Source organism: Globicephala melas, chromosome 2, assembly GCF_963455315.2.
Source record: "Globicephala melas chromosome 2, mGloMel1.2, whole genome shotgun sequence".
Classification (NCBI taxonomy): domain Eukaryota; kingdom Metazoa; phylum Chordata; class Mammalia; order Artiodactyla; family Delphinidae; genus Globicephala; species Globicephala melas.
This window is the reverse complement of record NC_083315.2, coordinates 99958123-99970745: the sequence shown is the minus strand read 5'-3', so window position 1 is coordinate 99970745 and position 12623 is coordinate 99958123. Positions and strand designations below refer to the sequence as shown.

At 48.5% G+C, this 12623-nt stretch overlaps 1 protein-coding gene across 1 annotated transcript in view; it reads right to left on the bottom strand.

Moving 5' to 3' along the window:
* The window catches only part of RYR3 (ryanodine receptor 3), a 364723-nt gene that overhangs the window by 180221 nt on the left and 171879 nt on the right, over positions 1 to 12623 (bottom strand). Inside the window, exons 32-35 of the mRNA XM_060293473.1 lie at positions 8965 to 9051; positions 8330 to 8556; positions 5847 to 6642; positions 2645 to 2845 (exon numbers count right to left, since the gene is read on the bottom strand). Of these exons, the coding sequence (XP_060149456.1) occupies positions 2645 to 2845; positions 5847 to 6642; positions 8330 to 8556; positions 8965 to 9051 (1311 nt within the window). The remainder of the gene's footprint in view (positions 1 to 2644; positions 2846 to 5846; positions 6643 to 8329; positions 8557 to 8964; positions 9052 to 12623) is intronic.

The following is a 12623-nucleotide window of genomic DNA, read 5'->3' as shown; positions in this document are numbered from 1 at the left end:
GAAGATACTTTTTCAAAGCTTCTACTGCAAACAAGTTTCTGGCAGAAGGTAGAGGTATTGTTTGTAATAAAATAATATTGATAAAACAGATTGGAAAAGTGATTTTTGTGGTTATTCCACAATGTTAAATTATGGTAATTATATCAGCAACATATATGGACGGGTTGTTTATTAAATAAAAATCAGACCTGAAGGTCTGATTTCAAGAATCTGAAAGTTAATTTCTTACTGAATGATCTTTCTTTTGTTGCAACACTTAGGAAGCAAGTGGTCCATCAGCCCTCAGGGAGTAACCAAAAGGGGAGTGAACCGAATTTTCTTCCAGGTCATCCCCTTTAATAAAAGTCCTTTTCAAAGTGAAAGGCTTGCAAGCTGTGCTTGGCTAATTTGCCAACAATCACTGGACTAATCTTCGCTTTACGTACTTTTGTACTTAGTTACATCCCCCAAGTATGTTTTTTTCATCTCTCTGAATAGTGTATGGATATAGGGCTGAAAACCTCTATTTTATCCTCACAGGTTACAGAAGAATGAGGTAATCATATCACTGTTTTAAAATTCTAATTCCTATGTAGCCTATATTCCAAGTGATTTTGCATGCCTCTGCCCTGAAATTGAAACCCTCCTTATCCTTTATCAATATTAAATTCTTAATTACTCAGAAAGTTCTATGGGTAGGTTCCTTCTAGAAATGAATACTCTGGGAAGGGTGGCAGATGGGACAGCTGAATTTGGTAACAGGGTCCCTGCTTTTATTTCAATTCTAGACCAGCAGCATCAGCATAGCCTGGAAACTCGCTAAACATGCAAATTCTCAGGCCTTACTTAGACCTACTGAATTAGAAACCCTAGAGGTGGGACCAACAATCTGTGTTTTATTCAGCCTTCCAGGGATTCTGAGGTCTGCTCAAGTTCTTGAGATACAGACTTCTGAAATGGGTCTGAAATGATTGTTCAGAGGACTGTCTAGAAGGCTAAAGAAGGAAGTGATGGTAGGTCCCAAAGATGACAGAAGAGAAGATAAGGAGGCAGAATGGGGCTAGAAGAGGGTGGAGCCAGCAGGGCCCTTCTAGGATCCAGGATCATGAGCTGTGTCTATGGGGATGACGGTGTCAGATGGACAACCAAGTCCCGGCTGGCTTGAGGAGATGTCAGAAAACATGCAGAAACTCTAGTCACTGGCTCACTGACAGAAGGTCATAGTACATGGCATGAGGCAAATGCAAATACCTCTGACACTAAAACTAATGAGAGCTTGTAGTACTTACAGAATGTTTACTACCTGACAGATTACCTGCTAAGCGATCTAAATGAATTATCTCATAGGTTTCTCACAAACATTATCCACATTTTGCAGCCTGAGGAAACTGAGAGACAAAGAGAAGTAATGCGCCCAAGACTACCCGGTGAGTGATGGCGGAGCCGGAATGGGAGCCAGGCTCTGAAGCCAACAGCAGTGTTAATCACCACTTCATCCACCTTCCCATTCTTCACAAATACAAGTCAGCCTCTGCCCAGGGAAACAGGGAATGTTCGCACCTGTTGCCAGTCTAAAAGCAGCCTGACAACATCTGTAAAGCCTTCAAGAATAATTCACACTCACTGCATTTTCCTCACCACAGTGCAAAGTACCTGCTCTCACCAATCCACAGGGCCTTCGCATTTTGCCTCTAGCAAAGAGATGTGAAGCTCTGTCTGCTCTGTATCAAGGCCAGTATCATTCAAAGGAATCTTAAAAAGCCAAGATAGGTGGTTCATTTTTAAGCCAATATAAGTATCTATAGCCTATAAACTGGGTTTTAGGAACGTAACTGGACCATGCTGTGGTGGCCTCGCCATTGTTACAAAATGGTGGTAATTATATTGACAACAATTTATGGATAGGCTGCTTATTAACTATATATAAGATCCAAAGATTTGGTTTCGACGACAGAAAATGAATTTCTTCACTGGAAGATCTATCTTGTCTTTTGAAACTGAGGGAGCTGTGACAAATGGCCTGCAGGATATACGTGAGCGGCCGAGCAGCGGCGACGAGTGGAGACCATTATTTTATAAGCTGTCCCTCCCTCATCTGCAAGTTTCTCACCAGGATTTTCATTCTTTTCAAAGCAGCCTTTCAACCTGGATGAGGCTGACTACGAGGTGGGGTAGCGCAAAGAATGGAGACAACACATCCCAGGAGAGGACTCCCTCATCCATGTCGTGCCCTCCAGGCTTCCTGGGGCTGGGGTGGGGGGATTCCAGAGGGTCTCGGTCAAGGAAGACTGTGTACTCGCCCTCACGAGTCAGGAAATGCGGACCACATTCTGTTGATCTCTTCTGGAGAGTAGAGTTCTGACTTCTGGAAGGACTGGACAGAAATGCTTCTAAGGGGTAGAAGCTGGATCCTAACAGAGACAGGAGTGGTGGCATGAGCGAGCGACGGAAAGGAGGAAGCCTGGCTCTGTGTGTGGTTTTGGAAGGTTATCTTTCTACCCAAGACAGCTGGCCGAGGCTTCCCAGTTGTCTCAGCACAGGACTAGCCTGTCTCCTGGTGCTGGCCGGGGTCTTTCAACCTCCCAGGAAGGCTTTGCGTACCCTGCTTTGTCGGGTTCAAGCTCTTCCCTAGGAATGGGATGGAGGCTCAGAAGGGGCTTCTCACCTGCTCCTGCGGCGGTGAGCGGAACTCCCTGGTCTTCCGAGCAGTCAGGGCCGCAGACATGTTCAGGGCCTGCATGAGTTCGTTGTAGCGGAACTTCTGATTCGCCTGGAGCTTGGAGACATAAATGTCGCCAAAGGCCACGATGGCCTCCACCCGGTGTTGCAGCTCACAGTCACAGAGATAGCTGAGGAGCTCACACATCTGCAAAAGTGTACACACACGTGAATATAATAATACTTCATGTACATTGGTGAAGCGGCTATCATCCCCATTCTACAGATGGTAACACTGAGACTTAGGCGATTTAAGGAACTTGCCCAGTGTCACACAGTAAGCATAGAGCTATTACTGGAATCCAAGTTGGCCACTACTGGATGACTCTGGATTAGTACTTGAACCCAGCTAAAGAGCCCAGCTCTTTACCGCTGGGCCAGGAGAACAACAGGAAAATGAGCTCATTAAACACAGAGCGTGTCTGCCTGTGGAGACAGAGAACAGCACATAGGAGAGCGTTTTCCCAGGGCTCTAAGCTCAGTATGGAAACCACCACTGAATGGTACATATGAGCACTGGGTCTCCTTCCTGACATCTTCTGGTGCTGGATGATGGGAAAGCGAGACTTCTGCTTCCCTCCCCATGTTTCACTGTTTTTGTTTATCAGCACTGTTTTTCTATGATCGATTGTTATAACTAATCTTATCGCCATTAGAATTTATACTAATAAGAAAAAAACAGCCCTACCTTACTGAGCACTAGCTACGTGCCAGACACTGTGCCAGGCACTTGCCATACTTTATGTGTGTTCCTCATATTTTTACTAAAGCAGAAGTTCTATTTACCCACCTCCACTTAACCCATCACACGTGACTAAAGAACACTCTCCAGGGCTTCCCTGGTGGCGCAGTGGTTGAGAGTCTGCCTGCCGATGCAGGGGACACGGGTTCATGCCCCGGTCCGGGAGGATCCCACATGCCGCGGAGCAGCTGGGCCCATGAGCCATGGCCGCTGAGGCTGCGCACCCAGAGCAAGAACACTCTCCAGTGTGTCTGAGCACAGACAAGGCCCCTGGTGGTGGGGTGCTGTCACCTAGCAGGACAGTCTCTGCACATCTGCCCACCTCTGCTCCAGCCAGGTAAACTGGGACCCAGAGCTTATGCTCGTCCCACTTGTGATTATAATTACAACATTTAAAGTCATGTGGGTGAATGAAATAGGAAAACTAAGTTGAATGACTAGGGAACATCTGTGAAAGGCGAGGTTTTTTTAAAAAAAAATGCTAAAATTGAGTGTGAGTTAGACAACTATAAGAAGTTGGGGAAAATCATAAAAATCTAGAAGCATTTTGCACTCAGGTTGCTTTCAATTACCTCTAAGTCTGCAGCCTACCTTAAAGACCCCAAAGTTGTAATCATAGATGGCGCATGACAGGTGTCATCCACGGAAAAGAGGGGACTCTATGTGCCCATCAGGGACTCACATTAAAGAAGAGGTCTTGCCCCAAATCATGTGCATATAGATACCTGCTTCAATTAAACTGGCTACTGCAGGCATACTTATTTTCTTAATTTTAGAGTTAAGAAAAGTTACAATAAAATAAGCCAACTCTTAGTTTTGACATTTTCCTATTGTTTTTCTGCTTTATCTCATTTATTTCTGCTCTAATATTTATTTCCTTCCTTCTGCTAAATTTGGGCTTGGTTTGTTCTTTTTCTAGCTCCTTGAGGTAAAAAGTTAGATTATTTGAGATCTTTCTCCTTTTTTTTAATGTAAACATTTATTGCAATGTACTTCCCTCTTCTATTTTTGCTGCATCCCATAGGTTTTGGTAATTTTTGTTTTCATTTACATTTGTCTTGAGGTAACATCTTTTTTTAAAAAAATTAATCAATTATTAAAAAAAAAAAAAAAGAAGAGGTCTTGGCCCTCCATCAGAATAGCACATTTCTGTTTTAATAAAATATTTAAGGTACATATGTAAAATTCGTTGTACTTCTCCTCTATATTCAATGTTTTGATGAAATGGCCACCTACCAATCCCATCATATCGGATAAGAGAGCTTCGACTGCAGATTTTTTTTTTTTTGCGGTACACGGGCCTCTCACTGTTGTGGCCTCTTCCGTTGTGGAGCACAGGCTCCGGACGCGCAGGCTCAGTGGCCACGGCTCACGGGCCCAGCCGCTCCGCGGCATGTGGGATCCTCCCGGACCGGGGCACGAACCCGTGTCCCCTGCATCGGCAGGCGGACTCTCAACCACTGCACCACCAGGGAAGCCCAGATTATTTTTTATAATATATTTTATGGTAAAATGTTTCAAATTATATTTTTTAACAACACATTTTACTATTATGTTTTACTATATCATCATCCACATTTTACAAATCATAAAGCCAAGACTGATGGGCTACTGACTTGGCAAATTTATTTAGCTAGTAAGTGGCTGAGGCACAGGAAGTGAAATCCAGGGATGCCTGAACCAGGGTCACTCCACTAAGATCAACTGCTCTCCTCTATTTCTTTTCTTTTCTCTTTTTTTACTTTCTAGAAAATTTACTGAAGTATAGTTGATTTACAGTGTTGTGTTAATTTCTCCTCTATTTGTTTTCATTTCTCTCTTCTCAGTGCTAAGAAGACAAAGGTCACCATCCTCTTCCGCGCATCACTGCTGCTAGCTTACGTCTGGTAAGACTAAGCTGCGCGAGGGGGCAGCTCTCAGTGAGCAGGACACCCAGCGCAGACGGCACTTTCTCTGAGTGCCAGTGTAACAGGTTCACGTCAGGCTTGTGATCGGAGCACGGCAACAAATGAGAGCGGCTGATGAGTGTGGTCATTCTACAAGCCAGTTCCTCTGGTCAACTCCACGGCCAAAGGCTCCTCCCCGTCTCCAGACAAGATGTCACAGATGAGCGCTTTAGTCCCAAAGGGTAGGAGAGAAGACCAGGGAAAATCCATCGCTGGGACCAGAAAAACAGTTCTAAAGCACACGCTTTATTGACGAGGGCTGGTATTTTCGTTTTGGTTTGGGGAGACTTAGGGAGTAACTTCCAGCTCAGAAACAAGCAGGACCAGTGGGCGCTCTCCCTGAGCATCTCTGCTACACTCCACATTCAAGCCAATGCCCACAGTCCTGGCGTCACCACCAGGCTGCACTGTCACCCTCCCCAGCTCTTTCCAAGGGCAGGATGCTGGTTGCCCCGAGTTACCTGCAGCTTGACGGACTCCGGTAATCGGGTCTGCAACAAGCCTTTGACGGGAGCCTCCTTGCTGGCCTTTTCCCCAGCCTCCACAGCCTTCTCCTCCACCTGGGTCACCTCCTCCTTCTCTGCTCCGTCCTGTGTGTCCCCACTGTGCTCCCCAAACACGGAAGGGTCGATGACAAGGAGGATCTGCCGAACATCGTCATCGTCAAACACCCCCATGACCAGCAGGGTTCCGATGAGTTTCAGCACAGGCACGAACTGGAACTCCACGGACCCCCCGACGGGGTCCCGGATGTGAGCCCCACTGCACCGCACTGCCTCCGTCAGCATGCTCAGCGCCTTCGTCTTGAGAAGCTCCAAGGGAATCTCGGGGCTCTGCTTCTGGTGTTCCTCGCTGGTCATGACGAAGCAGGCGGGGGAGAACCTGAACCCTGGCTTGAGGCACGTTCTCGGGCCCACCCCAGGGAGCCCATGCCTCTTGGACTTGTCCGGGTACAGGCGGATTTTCCTGGTGCTGCTGGTGATGGGGATGATGTACTCATTCTTCATCATCAGCTTCCTCTCCTTAGCGCTGGCCAGGTGGATGCTGATGAGAAGGTCATAGAAGCCGGAGCGCAGGAAGCCAGGGAGGTACTTGTTGTCAATGGCGTAGAAGAGCTGGGAGAGGTCCACGTGGCTGCACAGGGCGTAAGCCACCCGGCTGTTTCCCAGGGCGCACAAGGCGCTGTAGAGTCTCAGCGTGTGGTAATGGAACCACATGAGGTCCTCCTTCTCGCAGAGCTCCAGGATGTCCACACACCTGAGGAGGAGACAAGCAGTCAACCACCCCAGGGGGAGAAAACTGCCAGAATTCAGCAGAGCGCTGACCCTCGGAATCCCCACGCATCTCACCCGAGCCAAGGAAGGCAGAGCGGGTAGAACCTGGAGGAGTCTCTCACGGGTTATCATTCGTCCCACCATTTCTAACTATGAGGGTCTCAGAAGTCTGTAAGACTTAAAAGCCACTAGCTTACCAAATATCAAAGTCCCCACTATTAGGGAAAAACCCAACTCAGAACGGAAAACATTCAGGTACATGACAGGTGACTTGGTCCTCTTATTTGTAGGCTCAAGGGGATCCTCTGTTTCCTGATGTAAGAGCCCCTTAGAAGACGTAGCTAAAGCCCTCCCATCAATTTACCATCTGCCTCATCTATGGAATCTCCAGTTTACCATCAGCCATGGGGCTATCCTTTTCCTGAAAACAAACACACACCCGCGCTCTTGTCCAGAGAGGAAACGCCTTCCAACCTGTGATGAGTTGGCATAGTCAGGTAGCCAGTTCACTTTCTCCATCCTGACTGTAGAGATCTATTTGCTGTGTATTATTCCCTTGTGTGCGGGGGCCCGGGGCTCTGAGCTCTGCTTAGATTTTTCCATTTTGTCTTGCTTCTCACTGAGAACCTGAGGACACTTTGCAATTGGCTTACTTGGCTGGTCTCCTGGTCTTTGCTGCTCCTTCCCTACACTAGCCTGCCCTTCTGCTGCCCATGACCCAGTGGAATACCTAAATGTGAGCTGTGCCGGTGTCAAATACCTCCATCCTCTATTGCTTTATCTTTTCAGTCCAAGAGATCAAGGGGTAATAACATCCATAAAAATAAAACTTACTTAATTTTTTTCTATGGACAGAAACTGAACTAGATTTTCCCTACACAATTGAATTTTTTCTCTCTCAGCAATCCTTTGGGTGGGCATTGATCTCACTGTACTGATGAGAAGACTGAGGCCTGGAGTGCATGAGTAACTCACTCAAGGCCACGCAGCCAGAAAGTGATAGCGCTGGAATTGAATCTAGGTCATAATCCAGGAGCACCTCTTTTTTAAATTTTTATTTTTTATTTTTATTTTTATTTTTTTCGGTACGCGGGCCTCTCACTGTTGTGGCCTCTCCCGTTGCAGAGCACAGGCTCCGGACGTACAGGCTCAGCGGCCATGGCTTACGGGCCCAGCCGCTCCACGGCACGTGGGATCCTCCCAGACCGGGACACGAACCCGTGTCCCCTGTATCGGCAGGTGGACTCTCAACCACTGAGCCACCAGGGAAGCCCCAGGAGCACCTCTTAAAGAGTGGGGACCAGGAGCCTGATTCTTGGTTCTCTAAGCAAGCTAGGCATGCCTCATTCTTCCCCTTCTTGCCATCAATAACATATAATTTCTGAGCCACGCTAGGGTTTTTAATTAAGCACATGGAAATATCCCTGAGTGCAGGTACTCGGAGCTACAGTGAAAGCCCCGTGGCAGACACGTCACTGTGAATATCGTGCTGTTTCTGAGTGAATAATCAAAGTGGGGAAGGGAAAGAAGAGAAACCGAGGCTTCAGGGCAATCAGCAGTCGTCTTGGGCCCTTTGCCAATGAAGATGATCCTCCTTCCCTTCTGGGCTTGCTGGGTACTGCTTCCCTGCCTCCCGGGCCCGGCCCTTCCTCTTTGGGCCCCCCCACTACCTGTTCTCCTCGGGGATGTAGAGCGCCATCATCTGTAGAGGCTCCAGGCACTGCACCACCCAGCCATGGCGGTCGCTCACCCGCTCCGTCTCCACCTTCAGGAAGCTGCTGGGCATGCGGCTCCAGAGGACGGGCTGGATGGTTTGGACGTCCAGCCGTGGTGGGCACTGCGGGACGGGGTTTTTCTCTTCACTCTTAAATATGGCTGCCGACAGGGGCATGGCGTTCTGGAGCAAGGCAGAAAGGCATCAGGGAGGAGAATACACGTGCAACACAGAGATGCTCAGTGGCTGGACAATACACCCGGCCCATGTTGACCAAAAGGATGAGCATACATTAAAAAGAGACAAACGCATCCAGGGACCAATGAGGGCTTCACCGGCATCAGTGAAGACCTGACATAATGGGTTATGTGAACGTTCATTAATTCTTTCGGTACTCAACAGAAGTGGGAGAAGGGGAAATGGGAACCTATCTACGGTTGCATGAATTTCACATGGAAGTGTAGATGTTTGGGAGGCATATGAGAAGCAAGAGGTGACAGATTCCCGGTTTTCTCAGGCCTGAGCTTCTCCCCCTAATGGTCAGCATGCCCCCTCATGTCACAGACATTAGATGAGGGGACAGATAAATACCTTCAGCTTCCCAAGTTCAAACTGAAACAAAGAGGTGCTTGTAGGCTGCAGGAAGACCGCTGGAAACACCTTGGTATTGGGCTCCACCTGGAAAGCAAAACAAATCCAGATGTTTGCCCAGAATTATAAACCCACAGGGGGCTAAGTCATGGGTGTTTCAATCAACACCCTCACTCCAACTTGAGCTGAAAGAGGCCAGTTAACAGGCTGCTGATTGCCCACTGCTCAGAGATTCCCAGAGACCCGGTGCCTAACCGTAGCTACTGTCACTGCTCCCACCTTCAACACTCCCTTCCTCTCTCCACTCGGGGCCGAACGATCTCACGCCCTTTCATTTCCTCCCTCGGGTAACCAAAGCCAGCAGCTTTCTGCAGTGCTCAGGGGAGCAACCCACCGGCCACCGAAGGCAGGGCCTGCTCTGGTCACAGAACGAGCTGAGGCGCTGGCTCTTCACAGAGCACGGAGACCGCCCCCCCGCAGGCCCACAGCCCACCACCATCCATCACTCCCGCCCTGGAAGGTGACAAGGGAGGGTGGTGCGGTGGCTTCAGTATTCTTTCTCAAGGCACACGGGCGTCAGTCAGGCAAAGCCGGGGGGACCTACAGCAGAGCGTCGCAACCTCAGCCCTACTGATAAATGTCTCCAGGGTTGCCAAGTGTCCCTGAAGGGAAAAGTGCCCCCACTCGAGAGCCCGCTGTGCAGGCAGGGACCACGCGGCGCTTCCCTGGAATTACATGAAGAGGCTGCTCCTGGAGCCTCTCCCCTCCCTCAAAACCGTTCCCTCTCACTTGGTTCCTCTGGACTTCTCTCCACCCCTTCCTCACTCTCCATGATTTTAGTTCTTACATTAAAAGGTGCAGGATTCACCAGCTGCCTTTTAGCTGCCACTGAGATGAGGCATGTGGATTGATTTACTTATGACATCAGGGGCTCCGCTTATCCCTTGCTCGCCTTGACGTCGGGCTTTTGATCAGACTCGGAAGAAGAAATGGAACTTTAATTCCACCAACTAAAGTCCTTTGCCTTTAAGCAAATTCAGACATTAGGACATTCTTGCAACTCTCCCGACCCGTCACATTAGGGGCTGCTGGGTATTGGGAACATACCCTAAAAGTGTCCCCCAATGAGTCACCCTCTTGTACAATCCCCTCTCCTAGAACCTGTGCCTTGTTTCCAGCAAACAGAATATGGCAAAAAGCGACTGTCATGCCCTTGATTGGGTTACACTGTACAAGACTCCATCTCAGCAGATGGGAGAGGAAGATGGTCCAGACAGCCTCGGAGAAGTAAACTGCTATGTTGCCAGAGGGCCATGTGACAGGAGTTCCAGGGGGGGGTCTCATGGGGCTGAGAGTGGCTGGCCCCTGGCTTCAGCCAGCAAGAAATGGAGCCCTAGTTCTACAGATGTAAGCAAATGAATTCTGCCCACAACCATGTGAGCTCAGAAAAGGACCCCGAGCTCCAGAAAAGAATGCAGCCTGGCTGACACCTTGACTGCAGTCTTGTGTGACGCTGAGCAGAGGACCCAGCTAAGCTGTGCCCTGACTCCTGGCCCGTGGACACTGTGGGACAATAAGTGAATGCCTTTAAGTCACTGAGTTTGTGGCAATTTATCAGGCGACAGAAAACGAATAGAGCAGTTTTCCTTTCTGCCGGGATATTTGTTACAGGCTTCTTGTAAATAATGAACTTCCTCAAGGCATTTAGACATAAGAATTATAAACATACATTTTTATGGCTGGAAGTGACTTAAAAGATTGTCTGGTCCAGTGCTATCATCGGCTCACGATGAAGAGGCCAGACTGCTTAGACCCCAGGCGTGCACCCAGCACATGGCATTTGAGCACACTGTAGTAGGCTTATGTTTCAGATAAAACATTTGCTTTTACCTGATGCTTCAGGTACCCATGGGTGATGTGACGGGATGATGCCAGTAAAACCAACAGGTAGGGAGGGGGCTGCTAGAACTGCCTAGGCTATGTCTGAAATAAGCTTTGGTAAGGACATTCAACAATCATTTAGTGCCCATCACGTACCTTCTTTGTGCCAGGATCTGGGTTTATGGGTGAGAGACACATATGGGAAATTCTGATTTGATGCTGTGTGACTTTGGCCACAAGGCAAGACTTATCTCTGGTCTGGCCCCAGATTTCTCAAATACCCAACAGGTAACATCTAGAACAATGTGTGAACTTGAAGCAAGCAGAGGGCTGGCAGTTGAGAAAACTTCACCTGGACCAGCCAGGTGAAGAGAGAGAGAAATGCATTCAGCCAGAGGTTTTCTTTGCTGAGCTAAATTGTACCAGTATAGGGAGCGACAGGCTGAAGAGGGTGGTACCTTTTTAGGTCCCTCAGGAATTGCCCCTGCAAACTTCATAAACTACCCAGTCAAATGCCAGGGCCCTCCTCAAACCTCCTTGCGGAGAGGAGGTCCTTGAAAGCATCTAGGATGGGTGCCCTGGGATGGGTTTATTTCTACCGTGCAGAGTACACTCCCACCACGATGAACAATGGGAACGTCTCTTCAACCACTAAAATAACAAGAACACACAAGGGTGAGCTCCTGATGGGTGTACATAAGGAGAGAAACTGCAACTGGTGGTGTGGTAAGTGGAATACTAGACGGCCCTCCTGACCCCTGGGGTTAGTCCCCCGATCGTGTATGTCACAGGGCAAAAGGGTTTCTGCAGATGTTAGTGAGGCTACTGGCCAGCTGACCTTAAGATAGACAGAATATCCTTGTGGGCCTAATCCAATTGCACGAGCCCTTAAAAAAGCAGGCGTTTTCTCCTGCTGGGGGCAGAAGGGAAAATCAGAGAGAGTCTTGAAGCCCGAGAAGAACCAGATGCGCCCTTGTTGGCTTTGAAGATGGAAGGGGCCACGTGAGAGGGAATGTGGGCACCTCTGGAAGCAGAGAGGGGTTGGCCAGCAAGAAAACGGGGACTTTGGAACCTCAGCTTACAATCACAACTGGATTCTGCCGACAACGTGAAGGAGCTTGCGGGGGATGCTACCCAGAGCCTCAGGACAGAGACGGCTCATTCCAGCCGACACCTTGATTTCCGGCCTTGTGAGAACCTGGGCAGAGAACCCAGTCAAATCTACAGAACTATGAAATGATACATGGATGCTGTTTTAAGCTGCTAAGTTTGTGGTAACTTGTCAGGCAGCAATGAAAAAACTAGTGGCTTCCCAGCCGAGTTGGTCAGTTTGATAATAAATACTTAGCAAGCACTCACTAGGTACCAGGTACCGTCTCATGTGTTAGGGGATGCAGCAGTGAACCTGAGAGATGGCCTCTCCCCTCAAGGAGCTTACATTCTGGAAGGGGAGGCTGCATTCTAATGGAATAAGCAGTGAGCCCAGACTTGAGGCTGCCACAAAGTGCCACGGACTTTCTTCCCTTTGTGTTTAAGGTACCTTTTATCACTGGCTGCTATGTTTTGTCTTTGCAATGACAGACATCCTATTTCTAATCACGTGTGAAGGTCAGGGCATAGGAACTAGCCTGAATTGAAGGGTAACCCCTCTCGTAAATCGGAATCTCACGGCTGGCTCTGCTCTCGGAGCAGTGTGGCTAGAGTGGCAGCAACTGAGGAGTATCTCTTGTACATACATTTTATTTCTCATTTCTCCCATGATTACATTAAGTGAGACA